At 48.8% G+C, this 24871-nt stretch overlaps 1 protein-coding gene and 1 long non-coding RNA gene across 17 annotated transcripts in view; one reads left to right on the forward strand and one right to left on the reverse strand.

The window, feature by feature from the left end:
• On the forward strand, window positions 1-23037 carry LOC141488944 (uncharacterized). Of its 15 annotated transcripts, XR_012468866.1 has the most exons (16): window positions 4-251; window positions 436-485; window positions 1403-1556; window positions 1825-1900; window positions 2287-2398; window positions 5697-6261; window positions 6575-6630; window positions 8038-8080; window positions 10472-10617; window positions 14471-14712; window positions 17346-17503; window positions 18134-18184; window positions 18699-18795; window positions 19052-20891; window positions 21053-21199; window positions 22931-23037. It is a non-coding gene; the product is annotated as an uncharacterized LOC141488944 (long non-coding RNA). The 15 variants fall into 15 exon arrangements; XR_012468863.1 differs by having other exon boundaries at window positions 1-251; window positions 5697-8080; window positions 14471-14536; window positions 14635-14712; XR_012468861.1 differs by having other exon boundaries at window positions 1-251; window positions 5697-6381; window positions 6575-8080.
• Window positions 1-24871, reverse strand: part of HIP1 (huntingtin interacting protein 1) — a 123376-nt gene that overhangs the window by 63243 nt on the left and 35262 nt on the right. Inside the window, exon 1 of one of the 2 annotated variants that reach the window (XM_074189445.1) lies at window positions 8452-8629. The exons of the other annotated variant lie outside the window; for it this stretch is intronic. Within the exon in view, the coding sequence (XP_074045546.1) occupies window positions 8452-8469 (18 nt within the window). The 5' untranslated portion in view covers window positions 8470-8629. Of the gene's footprint in view, window positions 1-8451; window positions 8630-24871 lie in introns of those variants that run through there. 2 annotated transcript variants of the gene reach the window in all.

The following is a 24871-nucleotide window of genomic DNA, read 5'->3' on the forward strand; positions in this document are numbered from 1 at the left end:
ACACAATTCTGCACATGGCAGGCAATGACTTAACAATGGCCAAACAGAATCAACATCTTCTGGGGATCGTAAGAACACAAGCTTCTGTGGGGTATTTGTGGAAATTCTGAGAAGGCTGAAAGACTGCTGACACCCTCCATCAACTCTGATCAATGATTGGGCTGAGGGGTGGGGGAAGTTGGACTGGAGATGACTGAGGAACCCCAGGGAGCAACCAGGGAACCAGGAATGCTTTTTTGACTCAACTACAGGTCTGAAAAATGGTGAAGAACTGGGTGGTCAGGGTCATGGCCCAGACTTTTCTTCTCACCCCCATCTCCAGATCAGGAACATTACCTTCTAATACTCCCAAGTTCAATACCACAGAAGATCCATAGAGAGAAAATGAGTTAGATCCAGGGAGATAATTGTGTGCTCCCTGTTCTTTCTAAAAAGACTGTCAGAGAAGAACAACAGAGCACATGGAGGTAGAGATCTTACCATTGGTAAGTTCCATAGGTATTAGCCCAGAACAGGGACCCAGCAGATCCAAACGGAAACACCCCACTCCTAAATAAGCAAATTCTCTGCTCATTTCCCCTTCAAGTCATGATTAGGTCATAGGAGCACATGTAGAAAAAGCCTTCGAGGTCACTTGGTCTAACCCCTTCATTTTTATATGTAAAGAAACAGAAGGCTAGAGATGAAGTGACTTGCCCAAGGTCATATAGGTACTTGGTGTCAATGGCAGGATTTGAACTGGGGTCTTCTGAGACTAAAATCTTGGCTTTCCACATACAAAACTACTTCTCTCTACATAGTTGAACCTGTCATGATAGAGGGATTTTCTGGTGATTATGGTCATCTCAGTTCATAAGTTCATTCTAGAGTTGAATATCAAAGACTTGTGCAGCTTAGTTCAGAAGCAGATTGTTGGGCTCCTGTCTTACTTTCCTGAAATTAATTCAATGCTTCTTTCTCTCCCCCAATTCTCCATCCCTCAACTGCACTCCCCATTTCCCATCTCCCCTCTACTCTCATTCCACTCTCAGCCAAATAAATCTACCTATCCACCCCCCATCCATTCATCCATCATCCATTTACCTACCCATCCATTCATCCATCCTAAGATAATCTCTTCCACCTACCTGTGAGCCCACATAAAATGCCTCTCCCTCAGACCAGAAGGCCTCTTTAATCCTGTTAACAGGAATTAGAAATGAGTCTAATGCTCCCCTGACTATCCCCTAATGTTCCTCCCACTGTCTACTCCTGGGGAAGCCCTGTGAATCTGACTCCAGAGCAAAATCCCCTACAAATCCGAACTCTCATGGGAGCCAGAAAAATAGAAGCAAAGAAACTATAGTTAGAGGCCATCTGGTTCAACCCCTCCCCCTCTCTAATCCCTTGCTTTATTTTACAGATGAGGAAACTGAGGCTAGAGAGAAGTATCTGAAGACCACAGAATCATAGACAGAGTTGGAAGGGACCTCAAAGGTCTTCTAGTCTGAACCCTATGTTATACTGATGAAGAAACTGAGGTCCAAGCTTGCCCAAAGTCATCATTAAGGTCAAAGGTAAGATCCCAGGTCCTCTGACTCCAGAACCTGAGTCTTTCCTAAAGATGACTGTTTATCTTGGGCTACTGGCTTTTGCACAGGTGATGGAAGTCCTGTTGTTGCATCTGAGGAAATCCCTCAGAGAGATTGTGGGTAGGTACCATCAGGTGCTGGGCTGGTCATTCTCTGAACCTCATCTTTTTCTCTGGAGTCAAATCTTGTTCCAAGAAGGGAGCAATGGCACAGATGGCAGTTTTCCTTCTACATATTTTGTTTTCCTCAAAAGGTATCTTTAAGGAGGTTTGACTTAATTAGAGAAGCCCAGAACTACAGAACTGCAAGGATCTCAGCAGTCATCAATGGTAGGAAACTCAAATAGAGACAGGGCCACTGAACTCTTCATAATGATCCCAGTGAACTGTGGACTGACTTAGAAAAATCACATACTGGGGCGGCTAGGTGTCGTAGTGGATAAAGCACCAGCCTTGGAGTCAGGAGTACCTGGTCTCAGACACTTAATAATTACCTAGCTGTGTGGCCTTGGGCAAGCCACTTAACCCCATTTGCCTTATAAAAAAAAAAACTTAAAAAAAATCACATATTAACATTATCTGCATCTTAATAGATTTTATTTATAAATATAAATAAATAAGTATAAATTTATAATTACAAATTTATGAATTAGGAACCTGAGTCTTCTAATTATTATATTTTAGTTATATTTTATTATATTTTAATCTGGGTTCAGGCTGCACCAAGAGAGTTGTGAGCCCCATGGAGTCTACAAGCTGCACATTTGACACCTCTGATGTAGACCAACTCATGGCCTCCAAGAATCCTCACTACTGCACGCCCAATAGGTGAATTTTGTCTAACTGTCTCCTGGCTTAGATGGGGAAACTGAGGCAGAGGGAAGAGGAGTGACTTGCCCAAGGTTTCATAGGTGGTAAGTGAAAATGTGGGAATGGATTTGAGCTCAGATTCGGTGACTAAGTTCATTCCTCTTTTCATTGCACTGAACCAATCCAACTTCTCTGGGATTCACTAAGAAATTATTCTACGAAATTCTTTCAACTGTAACCTTTGTCTCAGTGATGCTACTACCTAAACATATCACTTTGTCCTCAAAAAGGTCAGAGAGGGGCGGCTAGGTGGCACAGTGGATAGAGCACTGTTCCTGAAGTCAGGAGTACCTGAATTCAGATCCGACCTCAGACACTTAATGATGACCTAGCTGTGTGGCCTTGGGCAAGTCACTTAACCCCATTGCCTTGCAAAAAAAAACAAACCTAAAAAAAATAACTAAAAGAAGGTCAAAGAGAGTGGATGAGGTCTCACTTGGAAGGTTGCTTCCCCATCAGACTGTGAGCTTCTTAAGGGTAGGAACTTTCTTGCCTCTTTTTGTATACCCAGAGATACACAGTAGGCACTTAATAAAAATGGATTAATTGATGTTGACAAAACCACTCCAATCACTGCTTTTTGAGTTAGCAAAGAATAAATGGCTGAACAGTTTGTGGTAGATAAATGAAATGGAATATTATTGGCCATAAGAAATAATTAATATGAAAAAAAATCAGAAAATAGGGAAACGGAAGAGAACTGATGAATTGTAGAAACAGGAAGAGAATGTACACAATGACGCAACAATAGAAAGGAAAACAATAGCCAATGACCTAAGGCTGCTTATTGCTGCAGAGACAGGCAAGGACTTCAGAACAACTGATGGTGATACAACCTTTCTACTGTCTCTCGTGGCAGGAAGGTGGTCAACAGAATGAGGCAACACATTACAAGAGAGAATTGGTATTGTTTAAGGGTGTGTGGAGTCACTCAGAAAGGTCAAAGTTGTAAAAAAAAAGAGTCAATAACACACACACACACACACACACACACACACACACACACACACACACACCCCCTCTGTTTCTTTTCTTTTTTTTTAGGTTTTTGCAAGGCAAACGGGGTTAAGTGGCTTGCCCAAGGCCACACAGCTAGGTAATTATTAAGTGTCTGAGTTCAGATTTGAACTCGGGTCCTCCTGACTCCAGGGCTGGTGCTCTATCCACTGTGCCACCTAGCCACCCCTACACACACCTGTTTCAAGGACAAATGGTTGAATAATCAAATCTCAAAGTCGGAAGGAACCTTATAAGATATCCAATCCAACTTCTCTCCCAAAGAAGATGAGTCCTCCTCACCCATAACATCCTCAATACTTTCATACTTCCAAAGTCAAGGAGCTCACTACTTTGCAATGTAGCCCATTTGATTTTTAAATAGCTCTGGTTAGTGGGAAGTTTACCTTGGGTCAAGGTCTGCCTCCTGGTTGGCATAGCTCTAAAACTTTGCCTTCTGGAGCTACAAAGAGCATGGCTAGAACCAATTTTCCATCCATTTTCAAGAACTGTCAGTTTAGAGGAGAAAGAAAGGGCATCCTCTCCTCTGGGCTCCAAACTAAGAGATTACCAGTTATGTCTTGAGCTTCTAGCTCATCATCTGCCAACTTCCTGAGAACATCCTTAGTAGTAGACAGAATAGTGAGGATTTCATCCTGTTCCCATATGACTCAGATTTTTTTTCTGCCAGACTGCCATATTTTAAGATCTTTTCTCTCACCTAACTTGGAGATATGAGCCTTTGGCATCCATTAAAAATGTTGCTCTTAAGTTTTCAGAGGCAATCTGAATGATTGTGGACAACAATGGGATGTGTGAGATGAGGGTTGGATCCAGAAAATTGATTGGCTGAGTTTTTAAGAACGTTTTGATTCATACTTGTCATGGAGGGATTTCCCACCTGTCAGTTTATACAAGGAGTAGACATCTATTATAATGATCATTTTATGGTTGTAGTAATTGGAGTGGTGGCAGCTCATAGTTATTTTGTGCTTTCCTGATTCCAACTTTGGTGTGGCATGAGTGTGGTTATTCCCAGTGATTTTCAAAGAGGGTTAAGTGATTTGCCCAGTCATACAATTACTAGTGGTCAGACCAGGATTTAAACTCAGGTCTTTTTACTCAGGGGCCAGTGCTCTTTCCAATCTACTGACACATTTTCCTTAATGTCATCATTCTATGGGAGGTAGATATGGTTTAAGTGGCTCTAGAGGCAGAGGGTTTGAGTTCGGATCCCAGATTGAGCAGTTGCTATAACCTGGATCTCTCTAGACCCCAGTTTTGCCATCTATAAAGTGAGGAGGTGGGAGAGGATGGCCTCCAAAGTCTCCTCCTTTAGCTCTTAGGAGCAGAAATATCTTCTCACTCCTGTCACCTTCCAATTAGCTGAGGTTTAGAGAACCAGAGAGGTTCCTTCAAGAACCCCTCCTATAAATCACAATTCACAATTCCTGTCCTTGAACCTGGAGGCACAATCCAGTCTTTCCCCTTAATGAAATTTCCTAAGTGCCACCATATTTGGAAGGCTTGCATCTTCTATCTTGTCTCCCTGTTTCGACTACAAGGTCTTTGTGGGCAGAAACCACATCTGTTTTTATTGTCGCCGGTGCCACGCATTCTGTAGGCCAGATAAAGGAATAGTTGACCAGTCACCCCATAACACAAAGACCAGTGATGCTATGACGTGGTGATAACACAGGCTAATCAATAACTCAGCAAGTCAACCAGATGGTGAGACTATTGTCCCGAGCCATTTATAGCCTGGTGCAAGAAGAAGGCCAATTTTGGGAACACTAGTCTACCCTCTGGCTAGAACTGGCCAATCAGGATATATGGCCTTTGCTCGTTCCCTCAGGTCCTTCTAGAACAGAAGAGGAGTTGGTGGGAGAAGAATGTGGCCGCCTTCTCTTCATTCTCATATTTGTTAGGGAATGGGCTGAGCTCCACCAAGGAGGCTGCCCAAGTGCTGGCATTCTTTTTTGGGGGTGCCTCCTCTGCTTGAGCCCTCAGCTATAGTTGCAGTGGTAGACTGAGACTGTTGGACCTTGGCTGAGGATCGTGGGGATCTGAGCCTAAAGAGGGATGACCTGGGGACACTCCTCAGAAGGAGCCTGGCAGCGCCCCAGTAAGTCTGCCTGGATGGAGAAGGTTTTCTTGTTCCAGGCTTCATGTGCTCTTTATAAACAGCTTGGGATGGCAGATTCCAGGCTGGGCTCCTGATGGCTGAATAATTGATGAACATATGATATCACCTTTGTAGGAGACCCAAAACATCAGGCTGCTCCACGGGCCAGGAGACCCTGGGAAGAAAATCCTTGGAGAAGCTAGTCACCAAGAGACCTGCCTCTCTGCCCAAGAAGAAGCAAGGACAGAAGAAATACAGAGAAAAGGAATTCTGGACCATGCAACCCCATCCTTGCCCCTCCCTCCCCACCTAGAAGGGTCAAATCACTTAGTTCTTCCTGTGGCCCCAAGATTAAGTCAGAGCCTGGGATGGTTCTACTGAGGGGCTGAGTCAGGACCAACACAGGCATTCTGGGCCTCAATTTCCTAAACTGTATGTACCCTTTGACTGGGTGATACTTTGACAGAACACTTTGCCCCCAAGGTCAAAGATAGACTTAAGGTCTCTCTTGGAAGGTTGTCTCCCCATTAGCCTGGGAGTCCCAGGTGAGCTAGATGGCCTCTGAGATTCCTTCCTCCTCTAGGTCTCTTATCCTGAGATACTTCAACTTGCCTCAGTTTCCTCATTTATAAAATGAGGGGTTTGGCTGGGTGCCCTCTGAGGTCCTCTCCAGATCCAGTTGGAAGGTGTCCACAAAGAGGTAGGCTTGGCATTGCTTCTCAAGGGTCATTCCCCTCCCAGGTTCTCCACGGCCTCCAGTACAGGAGACTGCATCAGAGCCAACCCAAGTCTGGACCCCCGGCCTCTGTTGAAAAGCCAGGTCAGCCTCCCTGGGCAGAGCTGGACCATGCCTGCTACTGCCTCTGTCTCTGCCTGCCCACTGCTCTGCTCCAGGAGGCCCTCTCCATCTGGGCCTTGGCTTGCCCTGCCCTCTCCTCCCCTTCCAGGGAGGCCTCAGGGATTGCTCCCAACACACACAATGAATCTTTGCTTGTTTTTTATTTCAACTTTAGATATGAATACCATAGCCAGGGGCTTTGTTCTTCTGTTTCCTCATCTCCCTATTGTGGCAAGTATTAATAATGGCAGTTAATAAAGGGCTCAGAGTGGTGGGGGGCTGCGACATCTGCGCCCCCCCCATACCCATAGAAAGGGGAACTGCTACCTGGTACTTTCCAATCACCCTCCAGGGTCTGGGGGCTTTCTTCAGGCTGGTTTTTCCCCATAGGCGACAAGGGGGGGGGATTACAGTGTGTACAGCCACCCCAACCTAGTCCTGACTAGCCGGGGCACCTCACCTGCCCACTTGGTCACCCAGATGACAGTCAGCTAAGGGCCCACAGAGACTTAAGTCTGCTCCTTCTCCCCTGAATAGATCTTTTATTTGCCAACCCCTCCACTTTCTAGCACCCCCCCCTGCTGTTCCTGCAGGTGTCCCTGGAGGATAGGGATCATCTGCCCCTTTGTATAAAAGGCCCAGTCCCACCCCCTCTGCAGTTTTCTAAAGCTGGGAGGGGGAGGGCCAAAGAACCCAAAGAGCAGTGGGCTGAGTCCACAGTAACCTGAGCCGGAGCCTCCAACAGAAATTTGTCTGCACTGTTCCATGGTGATCACTGTCCAACCCTGCCCTGGAACACTGACCTTCTTAGGAAGCTGGATTTAATCCTGGCCAAAATGATCTGAGAGAGCAGCGGCCGCCCCCCAGGATTGGGCCCCAGTGAACAGAAACAAGCCAGTGGCAGCCTGGGGTCCCTCAGCAAGGCTAAGCAGTGTGACCAGGCTGTGTCCTCACTGGCCTAAGACCCAGGCTGGTCTGCAGACTGCAGAGCCCCCCCCCCCCCCAGGCCCCCAGGGCTGGGCTCCATTGAACAGAAACAACCCTGTGGCAGCTGGGTGGTCCCACAGAAAGGCTAAGCAGCGTGACCAGGCGGGGTCCTGCAGACTGCAGAGACCCCCACCTCCACTCCTGCCCCCCCAGGTTCCTCCACCTGGAGATGATCACCTATCTAATCAACAGGCACAGCAGGACAAGCCTCTATTCTGGAGTTGCCCCAGAGCCCTAAGGGGGGGCTGCTCACTGGTGGCATCAGCTTTCTGCTTGGGGAGGGGACTGCCCTAAGCACTCCCAAGGGACCAGAACCAATGAGCAAACACTGGGAACACCTGCTTTGTGCTCCGAGCTGTTCTGATGGGGGGGGGGGGGTGCGGAGGGGGGCAGAGGGGCAAATCCCTGACCTGCCCCCGAGGGGAAGTGGATCCCTTTATGGGGCTGGGTGGGACGTTGAAAAAGAAAAGGGATCTTCCAGGTTTTCAGGGGGCTCCAGGCAGGTTCGAAAAATGCCTTTCCATTTAGTTGGGTTGGCGCTGTCCACCCTCCCTCCTTGTCCCCTGGCTCTACCTCGATGAGGTTATTCTGCTTCCCCCCAGTCCCCACCTCCATCTAGCTCTCCGAGCTTCAGCCTGCCCTCCTCTCCAGGCCGCCCTGAAGGTGCCCATCTCTGCCCAAGCACCTGAGGCAGGTAGGCAGGGCCCAGGGAGAGATGCCTTCCCCCCAGCCCTTCCAAACCTGTTGGGGTTTCCTGACCAGCAGCTGGCAGGCTTGGGACTCCCCATTTCCCGGGAAGCCCCGGAGCTGTCCCTGGGTTGGCAGGGAGATGGCATCGGAGGGAGGCGGCCCTCGGGGCATCCCTCTCCCTGGTATCCAGGGGGACGAGGAGGCAGCTGGGAGAACCCCTTCCTCCCACACCTCTCTGCCTCCCCGCTTCCACTCTGGCTCGCCTCCCACATGCTGGGAGCCGGGCCCCGGGGGCCAGAGAGCAACAATACCGAAACTTTCCCCGCTGGCAGGAGGTGGCTCCGGGGTGAGGGGGCTGGGAAGGGGGGCACTTACCATCTTGCTCACATCCATGACCGATCTGGAGGCGGGGGGGCGACCCGGATCCCTGCTCCCCCCAGTGCTGCTCCTGCTACTTAACTGGCTGCTGGCAGTGCCATGCTAGCGGGCAGGGGGGGCCTGGGGCTGGGCAGAGCGGCAGGACCCAGGCTGGACTGGCAGACGGGAGGGGGGGGAGATGGAGAAGCTGGGAGCCGCAGCGGCAGCAGAGAAAGGGGGGCGGTGGGAGGGGGAAGAGGAGGCGGCCCCCCAACCTGAGAGACGAGAGCCAGGGACCAGCCGGAGCCAAAGCCCAAGAGGCAGCTCGGGAGGGGGAGGGAAGAGGAGCTGGCCGGGCCCCCGAGGGCTGGCTGCGGAGGCTGGGGCGCCCGGCCCGGAGCAGGGCCAGAGCCCCGACTCTGTGAGCCGAATAACAAAAGGGAGGGAGGGAGGGAGGGAGGGGGAGAGAGAGGGAGAGCGAGAGAGAGAGGGAGAGAGAGAGAGAGGGAGAGAGAGAGAGAGGCAGCCAGAGAGGGTGGCAGGCAGGAGGGCTGGGTGGGGGGAAGAGAAGGGGAAGGGGAAGGGGGAAGGGGAGGGGAGCTGTCTGACAATCAATCTGACTCAGGAAATGGAGGCAGGGCCCGTTGAAATAGGGGAAGGGGATGGCTCTGAGATGCCCCCCCCAACCTCACCATCCCTGGCCCCCGATCGCTGCAGGGAGGGTGGAGGGGAGTGGGCAGGGCGGTCTGGGCTCCTCCCAACCTGGGCTGGGCTGGACAATGAATGAATTTACCACCAGGCTTTTCAGGGAGGTGAAGCCAAGGCTGCCGGGGAGGAAGTGAGACAAGTGTGGACACCCCCTCCCCCAACACACACACACACACACACACACACACACACACACACACACACACACACCCACCCACCGTGCTAGGGAAAACCACTGGGGCCATCAGGTGGTCACTGTGAGGCAGGAGCAGTGACGGGCAAGGAGAGACTGGGCCCTGGGGTCCTATCTGTCCTCTCTTTTGGGCCTGGGCCACAGTTTCCTGATCTGTAAAATGAGAGGGCAGAGCTGGCCAGTCTCTGAGGACCCTCCCAAGTCTAAAACTAGAATACCATCATCAGTCGACCTATATATCAAGTGGTTCCGGGGTTCAAAGACTGGAACTACAAAGGCAAAAGCGAAATGTCTGCCCTCAAGGAGCTTCTGATCTATTAAGGGAGAGAAACCCCCCCAAACCCCGAAGCTCATACATGGATAAACATATACCACATGTCTGTCCATACAGAAGCTCCAAGGGAATTGGCCGGGGCAGGGGTGCATTAGCCTCTGGGGGACCCCAAAAGTGTCTGCCCTCAAGGAGCTTCTGCTCTACTAAGGGAGAAAAAACCCAAGTGTGTATTGAAACATACTCATACATGGATAAATATATACTACACGTCTGTCCGTACAACAGCTCCAAGGGAATTGGCCAGGATGGGGGTGCATTAGCATCTGGGGGGCCCTAAGAGTCTCCTGGAGAAGGGGACATTCTGAGCCAATCCCTGGAGGAAACTTGGAATTCTGAGGAGGGCAAGGGGCCATTGCAAACATGGAGATGGGGGTAGGAAGGCCAGGAAGGAGGGCTCCTAGAATTCCTCCAAGGATGGGCCCTGGGGGAAGAGTCTAAAGCTTCCAGGTGAGTCATTCCCTCTGGAGCTGAGACCTGAGTCCCAAGCTTCTACCATGTGGAGCTCTATATTTAATTCACCAAGTATACATTATATGCTTACTGTGGAGCAGGAGAGAGGCATTGTGGAATCATGCAGACAGAAGTAGCTTCAGGTTTTGGAAGAGCTGGGTTTAGCTGCCTCTGTCTAACCCAGCCTGGCTGTGTGACCTTGGGTGAGTCAACCTCCTGGGCACCTCCTAGCCGAGTTCCTTAATCAGCAGAGGTCTCACCAAGGAAGTCACAGAGTGGTCCAGACCTCAGGCGGGGCTGAAGCTCTTGTATCTGGACCCCAGACCCTCAGTACAATGTTGTTTGTTGGACAGAATGCATTAGAACAAAGGTCATAATCCGGACTTCCAAGAGAAGAGACCAGACCGACAGGCTCTGATGGGAAGATCTCCTGGCCAGTAGCTGCGTCTCTACCTGCTCCTAAAGTCGGAAGGGGACCCCAGGGACCACACTGCTTCAGGTGAGAGGGCTGGTGGAAGGTCAAGGCTTCCCCTGAGGAGGCCAGCCTGGTTGGGCCCCAGGTTTTGGAGGAGCTGGGCTTAGCTGCCTCTGTCTAACCCAGCCTGGCTGTGTGACCTTGGGTGAGTCAACTTCCTAGAGGAGCTTCTTGATCAGCAGAGGTCTCACCAAGGAAGTCACAGAGTGGTCCAGACCCCAGGCAGGGCTGCATCCTCCAGGGCAGAGACTCTTGCGTGGACTCTGCCCATGAATCAGCCCTCTCTCTTACCTCCCTGCCCTTATCTTAGGATCACAGGGTCAGAGATGTATGATAGAAAGATGACCTTGTCAACTCCCTCAATTTTTGAAAGAGGAAACAGGTCTACAGAGCTGAAATGACTTGGCCAATGGCACAAGTAATAAATGGAAGGATTTGAACTCAGATTTTCTCTCTCCCCTCTGTTCTCCCCATTCATCTCAGCAGCCTATCCTTGAGAAAGTCCTAAATACTAGATGGATGAGAGAGGGTTTTTCACTTTGGCTTCAGCTCTCTTGCCAGACATACAGCAGGAGTTTGTTTGTTGATTGATGGATCCAACTTCAAAATCTCTTCTGGGCCTCACTCAGGCCCAAGGCACCAAGAAGTTGACTTGTTCAAGGTCACACAGCCAGACTGTGTTAAGAGACAGAAAGCTAAGCCCAATTCCTCCAAAATCTGAGGCTCTGTATTATTTATTCCACAATGCCTCTCATACACAGTAGGTGTCAAATGTATGCTTGGTGAAATGAATTCAGAGGTACCATGAGATGAAAGCTGGGGAGAGGAGTCTTGGTTCTTTCTCCCTTCCCATCCCCAAAAGGTATCTAAGCAGACTGCCCAAGTCAACCCTAAGAGGGAAAGCATTAGTGTGGTCTCAGGAGACCCCAGCCTCTATTCTTGGCTCTGGCCTCAGCACAAAGTGGGACAGAATCCCCAGAGAGTTGCTCCCACCTGTTGCTTCCCCACCTCGTGAAGCCAGAAGGCTGGGGAGCTTTGGGGGACTCACTGAGTCAAGGCCAGTGTCTTCCCCACCCACCCCATGGCTGGTCGGCCCAAATCCATCTGAGTAGTAGAAGCAGGCAGACCAAGAAGGCCCAGAGAGGCTACTACAAACACAGCCATCCCCCAGCCTCACATTTGGAAACAGGCCATTTATTCTCTCAACCAATGAGTGATTATAAACAACTCTGTGCTCCCCAAGCATGATGAATCAAATTAATCTGTTCACACAATCATTAGATTTCAGGGCTGAGAGGGGGCTCAAAGTCACCATCCCCAACCCCCTGGCCAAAAGAATCACCATCTCGAACCCAGGTCCTACGTCTACGCAGTCTAAATGGTCTGGCTCAGCCTCTGTGGGATGCTGACCATCACTTGTTTGTATTCTTGGACCGTGGAGAACAAGACCAACAGCCCCCCCAAATGCTGACCTCAGCTCTCCTGTCCCAGTGGAGGCTACGCCTGCCCAGTTCTTTCCACTGAGAAGGCATCCAAAGATCAAAAGCTAGGCTTGTCTGCTCACTCAGGATCACGCCCTACAGGTGGAAGGGACCGCCTAGGCTACTAGTCCAAGCTGACCCTTTTACAGGTGGGGAAATCAAGGCTCACAGTCAAGTGACCTGGTTTGAGTCCCACTCCTACTTTCTGGATGTATCTCCCACTTTAGACGTGACTGTGCCTCAGTCTCCCCACCTATAGAATGAGGAGCTTGGGGGGTGGGTGGCTAGGTGGTGTAATGGATAAGGCACTGACCCTGGAGTCAGAAGGACCTGAGTTCGAATCCAGCCTCAGACACTTAATAATGACCTAGCTGTGTGACCTTGAGCAAGTAACTTAACCCCATTGCCTTGCAAAAATAAAAAAAAAAATGAGGAGCTTGGACCAGAGGGATCCAGTCAGCACTGGATCCCTCTAGTCCAAGCTCCTCATTAGTTCTTCTAAGGTTATCCAGTTGAGAAAGTGACAGAAAAGGATTTGAATCCAGGTCTTCACCCATGTCCATTGGGACAGTGCTGAGTCATCTTATGATGGGATTTTCTGACATTTATGTGAGCCTGGCTTTGGTCATGTCCTGGTGACTAGGAATGAGCCCCTAGCCCTAAATGAGCCCCCTCCCAACTAGGAAATCTTGGTACTGTGGACCACAAGCCAAGAAATTAAAAACTATTATAACTATATAATAACAGAACTAGGGATGGTGCAGTGGATAGAATTCTGGGCCCGAAGTCAGGGCTCTTGAGTTCAAATTCAGCCTCAGATAGTAGTTGTGTGACTCTGGGCAAGTCACTTCACCCTGTCTGCCTCAGTTTCCTCATGTATAAAGTGAACTGGAGAAGGATTTGGCAAAACCACTTCAGTATCCCTGCCAAGAAAACCCCCAAAGGGGTCATGAAGACTCAGACACAACTGCCACAAAACCAAAGAAAAAGATTTTGAGATTTGCAACTGAAGGACATTGAACAAGCCAATCAGCTTTCTCATCCTTAACACGGGTTCATCAATTCTTACCTAGATCCCAAGGGTAGATGGGAATTGAGATTCCAGATTCAAGAGTTGATTCCACTCAAGGAGAGTGGATGCATTGGATCCTAGAGAGAATATGTAATAATTATAAATGCTTTAAATCCTAGACTGGTTTTCCTGGGCTCCTCACCCCCCCTCTTTTCAGGTCAGACACTTTTCTGAACCTGAGAGCTGAGACTTAGGTGAACTTTACCATGATGGTAGAGTATCTTGGTCTTCTTCCTTTTTCTTTGTTAGGCTGTGCCCAGAGATGGGGATCATCCTTGGGAGGATGTGGGGCAGGACTAAGGATCCCTCTAAGCCTCAGAACAGTGGGATCCAGGAGAAACCAGGGTCAACAGAGTATCCTTAGAAGGGGAATGTTCATGTGAGGAGGGGTTGTTCAAGCCCACTTGCTCTGGAGACCAAAGAGTGGGAAGAGAAGGTTTTAAGCAGACTAATTTGTGGTTATTTTTTTTTTTTTGATGGGGGGAAGGATGACAAGGGTTTGAATCTCTTATGTCCAAAAAAAAAAAAAGACAATGGCAATAGGGTCAATCCAAGTCACACCCCAAAAGAATCCCAAGTACAATTCCTATTACTGAAAGGTTTACAAAATGGGCAGCATGGAGTGATCCCCCACCCTCTACAAACACATCCACCCTTCCTGGGTGTTATCATTTCCCAACTGGAGAAGCCACCTCCTTCATTCCCCTCTGAGTCTCAGGTCAACCACCAGGAGCCAGGGGCTCTGGGGACCCCAGGGGAGAGCCAGCTCTGGTTGGAGATGGAGGAAGGTGGGAAGGCAGCTGAGTTCTCCACAGAGAAATGTGTGTGGCCTTGGCCGTTGTATGATCTCTATTTCCCTGGGTCCCAGGATCCTGAATCCAGGGCCGGAAGGACACTTGAGGTCATCCGGCCCAACCCCTTCCCTTTGGACTGATGGGAGACTGAGGCCAGAGGAGCCGGATTTAATTCAGTAGTTATTCAAGTATTCTTCATCTATGTGGTTCTGTGCCAAGCATATTTAAGCCCAAGAACCTAAGAAAAGACAATGTTGGTGTGGTAGACCTTGGGCTCAGAGGACAAGGGTTCAAATCCTACCTTTGCCTCCTTTTTACCTTTATGACTGTACTCAAGTCATTTTCCTTCCCTGGGCCTCAGTTTCCTTCTCAGTGAAATAAAAGAATTAGACCAGGTGCCTCCCAGGTCCCTTCCAGCTCTGGACCTGGGAACTTTGGGGCAGTGGATTTAGCCCCAAGGTGTCTGGTGCTGCTCCCTTGGGGAGGAAATCAGGGGAATCACCTCCTTCTCCCCTGCTTCACTCTACCAGGCTCTCTGCTGGCCACGACTCCTCCAGGATTCTTCCCAAAGAGACCCACAGCCCAAGGATGTCAAGGTTTGGAGGAGGCTGGAGGGCCCTGGCTTAGACTGCAGAGGAAAGCCATGGAAGGAGAGCACCTTCTGACTTTGATGTCTCCTTCCCCTTCTGCTTAGCCATAAACCAAACACAGGTCCGTCAAACCCCTCCTCACTCCGGCATACGGCATGGGGCAAGGAGGCAGCAACCCATAGGTGAGGCAGTGGGGGAAGGGTTCTCAAAGAAATCAAGCCTTGGCAAGAGGACCCTGTATGCAGGGTGTAAGTGTGTGTGTCTGTATGTGTTAGAGTGTATGTTCAGAATGTGTGTGTCTGTATGTTAGTGTATGTTGAGAATGCATATGTAAGAGAGAGTGTGTGTATGTGTGAAAGTTTGTATGTGAAAGAGTGTGAGTGTGAACAGTAAGTGTGTGTGTTCAGGGTGTAAGTATATTTGTATATATTAGCATGTATGTTGAGAGTGTATGTGTGTATGTGTGAAAATGTATGTGTCTGTATTGGAGTGTATGTTGAGAATGTATGTGTGTGTGATCAGTGGGTGGCTGTGTCTGTATTAGAGTGTATGTTGACAAGGTGTGTATATGGGTGTGAGTGTGTGTGTGTAAGAATGTATATGTTAGAGTTATATGTTGAGAATGTGAGTGTGTGTGAGTGTATGTGTGTTCAGTGGGTATAAGTGTGTGTGTATTAGAGTGTATGATGAGAATGTGTATGTGTGTAAGAGAGTGTGTATCTATGTATTAGAGTGTATGTTGAGAAGGTATGTGTATGAATGTGTGTACGAGTGTGTGTGAAAGTTTGTATGTGAGTGTGAACAGCATGTCTGTATGTGCTAGTGTATGTAGAGAACATATGTGAGTGTGTGTAAAGGAGAGTGTGTGTATGATCAGTGGGTGGGTGTGTCTATGTATTACAGTGTATGATGAGAATGTGTGTGTAAGAGAAAGTATGTGTATGTATTAGAGTGTTGAGAAGGTATGTGTATAAGTATGTATGCATGTAAGAGTGTGTGAAAGTTTGTATATGAGAGTGAATATGAACAGTAAGTGTGTGTCTGTATGTGTTAGTGTATGTTGAGAATATATGTGAGCATGTGTGAGAATGTATGTGTCTGTATATTGAAGTGTATGTTGAGAATGTGTGTGAATGTGTGTGATCAGTGGGTAGGTGTGTCTGCATGTATTAGAGTGTAGTGTAAAAGAGTGTGTGTATATCTGTATTAGAGTGTATGATGAGAATGAGTGTGTGTGTAAGGGAGAGAGAGTGTATATCTATGTATTAGAGTATATGTTGAGAAGGTATGTATGAATGTGAATGTGTGTATGAAAGTTTGTGAGGGGGTGGCTAGGTGGTGCAGTGGATAAAGCGCCGGCCCTGGGGTCAGGAGTACCTGGGTTCACATCTGGTCTCAGACACTTAATAATTACCTAGCTGTGTGGCCTTGGGAAAATGACTTAACCCCATTTGCCTTGAAACCCCCCCAAAAAAGAAAGTTTGTGAGTGTGAACAGTAAGTGTGTGTTCAGGGTGTAAGTGTGTATTTGTATTAGCATGTTGAGAACGTATGTGTGAGTGTGTGAATGTATGTGTCTGTGTATTGGAGTGTATGTTGAGAATGTATGTGAGTGTGTGTAATCAGTGGGTAGGTGTGTCTGTACTAGAGTGTATGTTGACAAGGTGTGTGCATGGGTGTGAGTGTGTGTGTCTGTTAGAGTATATGTTGAGTGTGTGTGTGTGTGAGAATGTATGTGTGTTCAGTGGGTGTAAGTGCATGTATTAGAGTGTATGATGAGAGTATGTGTGTGTAAGAGAAAGAGTATGTGTATATTAGAGTGTATGTTGAGAAGGTATGTGTATGTGTATGAGTGTGAGTATGTGTGTAAGATTGTGTGTGTGAAAGTTTGTATGTGAGAGTGAGTGTGAAAAATAAGTGTGTTCAGGGTGTAAGAGTGTCTGTATGAGCATGTATGTTGAGAATGTGTGTGGGGGTGAGAATGTGTCTGCATGTGTTAGAGTATATGTTGAGAATGTGTGTATGTGTTCAGTGGGTATAAGTGTGTATATTAGAATGTATGATGAGAATGTGTATGTGTGTAAGAGAGAATGTGTGTATCTATGTATTAGAGTGTATGTTGAGAAGGTATGTATATGAATGTGAGTATGTGTATAAGAGTGTGTGTGTGAAAATTTTTATGTGAGAGAGTGTGAGTGTGAACAGTAAGTGTGTGTTCAGGGTGTAAGTGTGTGTCCAGGGTGTAAGTATGTGTCTGTATGTGTTGGAGTGTATGTTGAGAAGGTGTGTGTGTGAGAATATGCGTGTGTTAGAGTGTATGTTGAGAATGTGAGTGTATGTGTAAGAGTGTGTGTTCAGTGGGTGTGTGTATATCTGTATGTGTTGGAGTGTATGCTGAGAATGTGTGTATAGATGTGAGTGTGTGTTTGTGTGTAAGAGTTTGTATGTGAGAGTGATCAGCAAGTGTGTGTCTATGTGTTAGTGTATGTTGAGAATATGTGTGTGTGTGTGTGTGTGTGTGTGTGGTGTTTAGTGTGGGGCCCTGGGGACCCCCCTCTCTCCTCGGCCCTCTGATCTCCTTTATAAGGAACCCAGAGCTCCCTTGGCATCCTAGTGACCCACCAACACACCAATATTTATTCTCATATGATAAACGCCTCTTGTGGGCAGGGGCCTTTCAGATATTTTGGGGGTCATTCCCAGCATTAGAGAGGGGGTCCAATCCATGCCTGTACAGAAGGGATGTCTCGGTCATCCAGTCCCTTATCATTCAGTCAATCAATATTGAGTCAGTCAATAGAACCTACTATGAGCAGGCCCCACGCTAAAGCTGGACAGGACCGCGTGACCCTCTAGTCTACATCCACGAGAAAATCCCCACCTCGACAGCGTCACCACCAACCTGCCAGTGGTCCTCAGCAGTCTGACGCACAGGAGGCCCTTAAATGCTAGTTCACTGATCGATGGGTCATGGGTAAGCATTACATCATTTTTAAGAGCCGCAGTTCTGCAATGCTTTATGGGTGTCTGTGCTGTCACCTCCTGCAATGAGCTTACAGAAGAATGAATGAAAGTCATTGGGGGCAGGGGGCAGGCAAGGACAGGATGCAGACCAGGGAACTGCCAAACCCCTGGAACTCCAAATCCACATGGGTAATTGAGTTTTCCTGGGCTTAGAAAATGCCCGTGGGGCAGTCTATGCAAGCAGAATTTCATAGAGGTAGAAGGGACTTGGAGGGACCCAGGACCCATGGTTGGCCCCTGCCATGGCTGGGCCTTGGTCTACCAGACAGGTCAAGGAGGCAGACACCCATCTGCTGATAGAACCCGATGCCTGCTTTAAGAGTAGGCCATGTTCTGACGTGGGCCAGAGTCAGAAAGGTTGGCGGTCACTTCCAGGGGATCTCTCCCAAAGCCAGATGGAAGGCAGGAAGGGCTGGGGATGGGGAGGACTCCCCCAGTGTGGCCTAGGAGAGGGGTTCAGGGGACATTGCCCTAAGAAAGTAGTTAGTGAATAATCTGGTGAGCAATGAACATTAGTGGGAACAAATGACTGGGAACTGGATGATTCATGTAAAACACATTCTTTTTTTTTCTTTTTTAGGTTTTTACAAGGCAGTGGAGTTAAGTGACTTGCTCAAGGCCACACAGCTAGGTAATTGTTAAGTGCCTGAGGCTGGATTTGAACTCAGGTCCTCCTGACTCCAGGGCCAATGCTCTATCCACTGCTCCACCTTGCTGTCCCATAAAACACATTTCTTGATGTGACATCTGAAAAACCTGAAGTTTATTCCTTTAAATCATTGTAATCCTTGTCCTGGGATCTTTTTTTATGTTAGAGCTACTGAATAAAATCCTTTTTTATAGAGAAGGCCAAAGTCAACCATGGCCGTCCTGTGCCAATGATGAACAATGGTTCATGTCAAAAATAAATGAGATTCCACAGGAAAACTACTGAAGAGATGAAAAGGGCACTGGGACTCTAGCTCCGAAGCTCAGAGGCATCTGGTCTACTCCAAATTGGAGAACTAAGAAAGCTCTTGGGGCCTTGCCCAGGGTCACATGGTGGGGAGCCTCCACTGAGAGGAGGTTTGAACCCCATCTGAGCAGGGGCAAGGAAGGAGATGCCACAGAACGAGAGAGCTGGCTGAGAAAACCCCATTTTACAGATGAAGAAACCGAGGCCCAGGGAAGTGACTCGCTCAGGGTTGCACCATGGAAATGTTGGAAGCAAAGAATTCATGTCTTCTAGTCCTATGACCTTGGGTGAGTGACTTCTGTGTCCAAGGGTCCTTCCAGCTCCAAAACTCTCTGATTCTAGAGAGCACAAGTGGGGAATACATTGGATGCAGAGATGGAATAACCCATGTCAGCTAGATATAGGGATCAGAGTGTCCCTAACCCTTGGAGGCCCCCCCAGGGGGAAAATCATGGCCAGCCCTGGGAAGCTCTGCATGGGTAAGGAGTACCCCAGGAGTCAGGGGGCCTGTCCTCTGACTGTTCCTCCGTTTCCCCCCATCAGCAGGTAAGATGGCTTTATTTGGTGACTTTTGACCTCAGAGAAGAGATAGACTCATCACCTACCCATACACAAAACCCAAGGGGTCACACTGGCCCCCACCAAACAGAAGAGATGGGTGTTTCTGGGCTAAGGTATTCATTTGGGGAGAGGGAGAGAGGAAAAGGAGAGAAAAGTGATCATCGGTGGGGAAGAAAACTAAGCTTGGACAAAGAGAACTTGCATATAGATAGAATAGCACAAGGAAAAGAATGGTTAGGGTTGGCTAGGTGGTGCAGTGGATAGAGCACTGGCCTTGGAGTCAGGAGGACCTGAGCCACTTAACCCCATTGCCTTGCAAAAACTAAAAAAGAAAAAAAGAAAAAAAAAGGTTGATCTGGAGTCCCAGGGGCTGGATTCCAATCCTGCCCCAACTGCCCCCTCCCATGTGACTTAAATCTCTGTGGACTTCCATTTCTTTCACCCTGAAATGGGGAAGGCTTGGACTAGATGTCCCAGAGGTTCCTTCTAGCCTTAAATAGCTGCTCCTATAAAAGGCAGCCCTGGATGGGTGGACGGAGAGCTGGTCCAGGAGCCAGGAGGTCCTGCTGCTGACACAGGACAGGCAGAGTGGTCCTGGACAAGTCACTAACTCTCAGGGTTCTGGACTCCTCTCTGAGGCTGACATCACAGGGAGTGTCTACCTGCCTAGAGGGAGGGTGTTTCCTCTTCATAGAGCTCCTTGGCCAAAGAAAGCACAGACAGAGCCAGTCCCTATCCCTTAGGCTTACTAAGTCGATGTCTGGGCCGGGCTCCCCAGGCTGCTTTGGTTTTGTTTCCCATCCAGGAATTCCCCACCCTGGGGGCTTTAGAGTACAGTAAAGTCCACCAGTTTCTTCCTTATCTGGAAGATGAGTGAGATCAACTGTCCTTATGTCTCCCTCCTCTCTTTTTTTTTGGTTTTGTTTGTTTCAACGCAAATGGAGTTAAGTGGCTTGCCCAAGGCCACACAGCTAGGTAATTATTGAGTGTTTGAGACCGGATTTGAACCCAGGTACTCCTGACTCCAGGGCCGGTGCTTTATCCACTACACAACCTAGCCGCCCCTGGTCCTCACTCTGGGGGAGAACCATCTGGCTGGGTGGTGTGGGGCTAGGGGCTCACAGGGACAGCAGGAGTGGGAGGAGGACAGGTCTGGAGTGGAGCCAGACCAAGGAGTGGACCTCAGGGGAGGAGGATCCAAGTCACAAAATGGCCTTGGAGGAGTAGGGGTCTCTTCGCCAGGTCCTTCCTCATCTTACGACCTCGCCAGCCAGACATCTCCTGGAAGAGATCTTGGCTGCTGCTCTGGCACGGTCTCTTGTTGCGGTCCACTGGTGCCCACTCAGCACCTCTGAAGTCCTCTTTGAAATCCTGATCCTGTCGCATGGAGATATTTATTCTAGGATTCACTGACATATTGGATCACCAGGAGAATACAGCTGATAAGATAAGAGATGAGTGTTTGAGAGATCTTGAGGTCCCCCAAGTCCCAGGCACAGCCCAGCCTTCTCTTTCTTCTGCTGGGGATGGTTCATCATCTGTCTCCATGGCTGACTCAAGATCGATGAAGTTAGATAGTCCTGGGCCTCTGGTTCATCTTTCAACTGTCCAAGAGCCTGGATAACAGACGTTCTTCATTCACTTGGGTTCTCTTCTGAGGAGTATTTGGTCCCACCTTTTTGGTAGTGACAATGGATTTCATGAGATTTTCCAACATTCAGGAGGCTCGCCAGTCAGTGCCGGTCGTCTGAGGCATCTCCCCATCCAGAGGCCCCTTTCCTCTTTGACTTGGACTCTACCCAGCATTAGGCCTAGGCCTTGGGTGAGAATGTCTCCTTGTTTCACACCTCCCATAACAATAGGGTCAAAGTGATCTCCTTTATATCTTTAAACCAATTCAGCCATCCCCCTCCCCACAAAAGATCCTTTTCAAAACACAGTCCTTAGACAATCCTAGACTCAAAGCCTGTGCCTCTCTTACAGGTTCTCTGGTCCAATGAAAGAAAAAGCACTTAGACCTTTGTGGCTCTTCAGTTGTGTCCGACTCTCCGTGATCACATTTGGGGTTTTCTTGGCAAAGATACTGGTTTGCCACATTTCTCCAGCTCTTTTTATGGATGAGGAAACAAGGTGAAGGGACTTGCATAGGGTCACACAGCTATGAACTGTGTGAGGTAAAATTTGAACCTGGGTCTTTTTGACTCCAGAACTGGCACTCTATTATCTGTGCCACCTAGCAAAGCCTAAGTCTAGGGTTATGTGCCATGCTGCCTCTGAGAATGACCCCAAGTCTGGGGCTGTGGCGTCATGTTCCCTCTAAGAATTGCAGGATTAAATCCTGCCTTGCCTGATGACCAGCTATACTGACCTCCTCCCCTACAGCCAATTAAGCTGGGCAGACCTCACAGTCTCTGCCAAGCAGTTGGGGATCAGTATAGCCTGCCCAGCATCCAGTGGGTATTGTCTGGAATCATGGAAGGACCCCCTTGGGTTCCCCCTTGTCCTCCCTACTCATCTCAGCATAATTCATCACTTCTCCATTTCAACCCCATGTTCCCATCTCTATTTCATCCTTCATGTTCCCAAGGTTGGGGTCTCTGGTGAAAGTCCCTCTGGGTCAGGGACTTGGGACCTGCCTTTAGGGCCATAGAGGGGAAAAACTGCACCAGTTTTTGATGCTGCAAATACCTTCACCCAGATTGCTAGGGACAAGAAGAGACCACCCTGCAGGGGCTCAAAGCTATTGGAGAAGGAATGGCCAAGAGTCCGAGCCTGGTATAAAAGGGGGAGAGGGGGGTCCTCTAGGTAAGGGGTTGCTAGGGGTTGATTTGCCTTCTTATTGTGCAAAAGAAGCAATGAAGTAATGGGAAAGTCTGTTCCTGGCTGGTAGTGCAGAGACAAGCCAGGCAAGTCTCCTGCAAATGGCACAGTGGGAAGAGGTTCTGGATTCAAACTATGCCTTGAACACTGACCAGCTCCATAAACTTGGGACAGGTTGCTTCATCTTTGGCCTCCATTTTTCTCCTCTGTAAAATAGGGGGATTGGATGAGGCAGCCTCCGAGGAGTCCTCACCTGCTTGAGATCTTAGAGCCTATGAATCTCAGAGTTGAATGCCCCCCGCCCAAAGTATGGTTCAATCCTCCCTGGGAGGGAGGGTTCTCCAGTGGGAAGAATATTGGCCTGGGGCTCAAGTCCCATCTTTGATCCTTAAGACCTGGTTATCCTCTCTGGCCTTGGTTTACTTCTCTATGAAACCAAGGTCAGATCCCTTCCATGTCTAATTGTACAATCTTAATTTACTTAAACTCTCTGAGCCTCAGTATCCTGATCAGCAAAATGATACCCTTGGATGGCCCTTCCAGCCGAGCTGCAGGAGTGACACAACTTGGTTTCTTTCTTTCTTTGACTGGCTTGTGTGTGGAATCCTCAATGGAGGACTTGGATGAATGATTCTTCTGGCCCTAAAAGTCCATTATTATTATTTGAGTCTAACTCAAAGGACTCTCAGGGTTTCTGAGTGGAGATCCGGGTCCTGTCATTGTCCCAAGGAAAGGCTCCCTAAATAAGGAGGCATGGGTATGTCAACATGGCAGCAACCCAAGGTGGGGGTGTTGGGGTGGGAAGAAGCACAGATGTCTGAGCAGCTGTTCTTTGGGCCTGCAAGAGGCCATGGTTAGGGCCAAAGCTGCCCGTGGCCACTGCCCTTTCTCAGCGTGGCCCTATGAGGTGCTTGGGTTGGAGAACAGCAGGTGTTGTCTGTCCCTTGTCATGGGGCCTTCCTGTTTGTGATTAAAAGGTGGGGGCGGGTGGATGGAGAAAGAAGAGGGAAGAGTAATGAATTTGTCCTTTCTCCTTTACAGAGACAAGGGTGATCCAATGGAAAAAGCCTGAGGCCTGGCATCAGGAACCTAGTGTGGAAACTGAACCCTGCCAGTAACCAGCTGTGTAACTTAGTAAAATAATCCTAACTGGCATTCTTATCGTACTTTTAAAGTTTGCAGCTCCCTTTAGATGGGGAATCTTATCAGATCCTCACCACCCTCTGGGGAAGGAAATGCTACTGATGCCAGCTGTCTATTTGATCAATGAGGAAACTGAGGCTTGGAGGGTTGCCCCTTTAAGGGGCACACAACTGCCCACACATTTAGGAAGGGCCTACGGTGGGATTTGAACCTAAGTCTCCTCGACCCCAGGCCAGCATTCCATCTATTCACTCCAGTGTGCTGAAAGCTCTTTACCTCCTCTGTGGGCCTCAGTCTCCTCATCTGGGAGATGGGCATAATCATGCCAATCTGAAAAAAACTACAATGATCCTGGGAAGATTGAATAGGGTAAAAGATGTGAATCCATTTTGAACCAGGCAGTCAGGATGCAGTGGAAAGAGATGGGAACTTGGGGTATGGCACTGGTCAAATCTCTTGCCCTTTCCAGGCCCTGATTTCCTCATCTGCAGGAGGAGGGGGCTGGATGAGCTGGCCTCTAGGAGTCTATGGTCTCTATATGAAAGGATGATGGTTCTTTTACCACCATTTATCAACAACATGGCAGACCCTATGACGGATTCCTAGAGTCTCTTGGCACCTTTGGGATTATGTGGGGTTCTTTTCATAAAGTTGTGCCTAATGAGACACGATCACTCCCATTTTATAGAAGAGAGACACAAGGCAGCACTGCTCCTGCCCACAATCCTATTGTCTAGAAGGGGCTACAGGGTAAAGGCTTTGGGGAGTCATGGAGAGACGACTCCATAGAGAGTAGATGTGGAAATTTGAGAAGCATGGGAAAAATGAGAAGAGTGAAGAGTCCATCTGTCCGGTGGGTGGAGAGGGCAATAATGCCGGAGCATTAGGTTGAGGTCAACACTACTGAAGATCTCACATACTGGGTTAATAAAGTCGGCAGGAGCCACGAGGAATAGAAGAGACACGGCATCGAGAGTCACGGCAGAGGTGCTCATGGCTGGAGATAGGGGAGTCAGAGATGACTATGGGGCTGTGACTCTGGGTGAACAGGAGACTCCTAGGTACCCAGCCTCAAGGCCTAAGGGCCCAACTGGGGGCCCCTGATGGTCCCCGGAGCACCCTCCATCTCTCAGCCAGGAGGGTAGGCAGCTGATGTGATTCTACATTATCACAGGAAGTTGGCTTATCAATAGATGGAGCTTTAGGGCCTGGAGGGGGAGGGAAAGAGGGGGAAGGAGGAAGGGAGGGGGAGAAAGCATCAAAAAATAGAAAAGATCCCAGGCTATAATTATCGATTCTTCATTATTTTTAGATGCTTGTTCGCCCACGCGATCCTTATGAGAGTCACAACATGGACTCTGAGTGGAAATTGCTGAGCAGCCGGGGGGGGGGGGGGCGTCCAGATACTTTGAGTCTGAAGCCACTGACCCAATGAGCTTTTCTGAGACACAGGCTACAGATAGAAAAAGTCCCTGCCCTCCAGATTCTACTGGGGAAACCCAACATGTCCAGAGATAGAGACTCAAAATGGGAAAAAAATAATCACAAAGGATTCTTTTGGGAAGGAGAGCACTATAATGGGGAGACTTAGGAGAGGCTTCTTGTGGGAGGGTGCCTCTTGAACTGAGCCATAAAAGGACATAAAGGATTCTAAGAGGGGGAGAGGAAGGAGCCATTCTTAGCATGAGGGACTAACTGCAAAGGCTCGGAAGTGGGAGATGGAGCACTCTAGACAGCGGGCAATGAGATGGACTTATAGTCAGGGAGACTTGAGTTCAAGTCTGGCCTCAGCTGCTTATAAATTATATGAGCCTGGGTAAGTCACTTCATCTCTGTCTG

Source organism: Macrotis lagotis, chromosome 5 (assembly GCF_037893015.1).
Source record: "Macrotis lagotis isolate mMagLag1 chromosome 5, bilby.v1.9.chrom.fasta, whole genome shotgun sequence".
NCBI classification, from domain to species: Eukaryota; Metazoa; Chordata; class Mammalia; order Peramelemorphia; family Peramelidae; genus Macrotis; species Macrotis lagotis.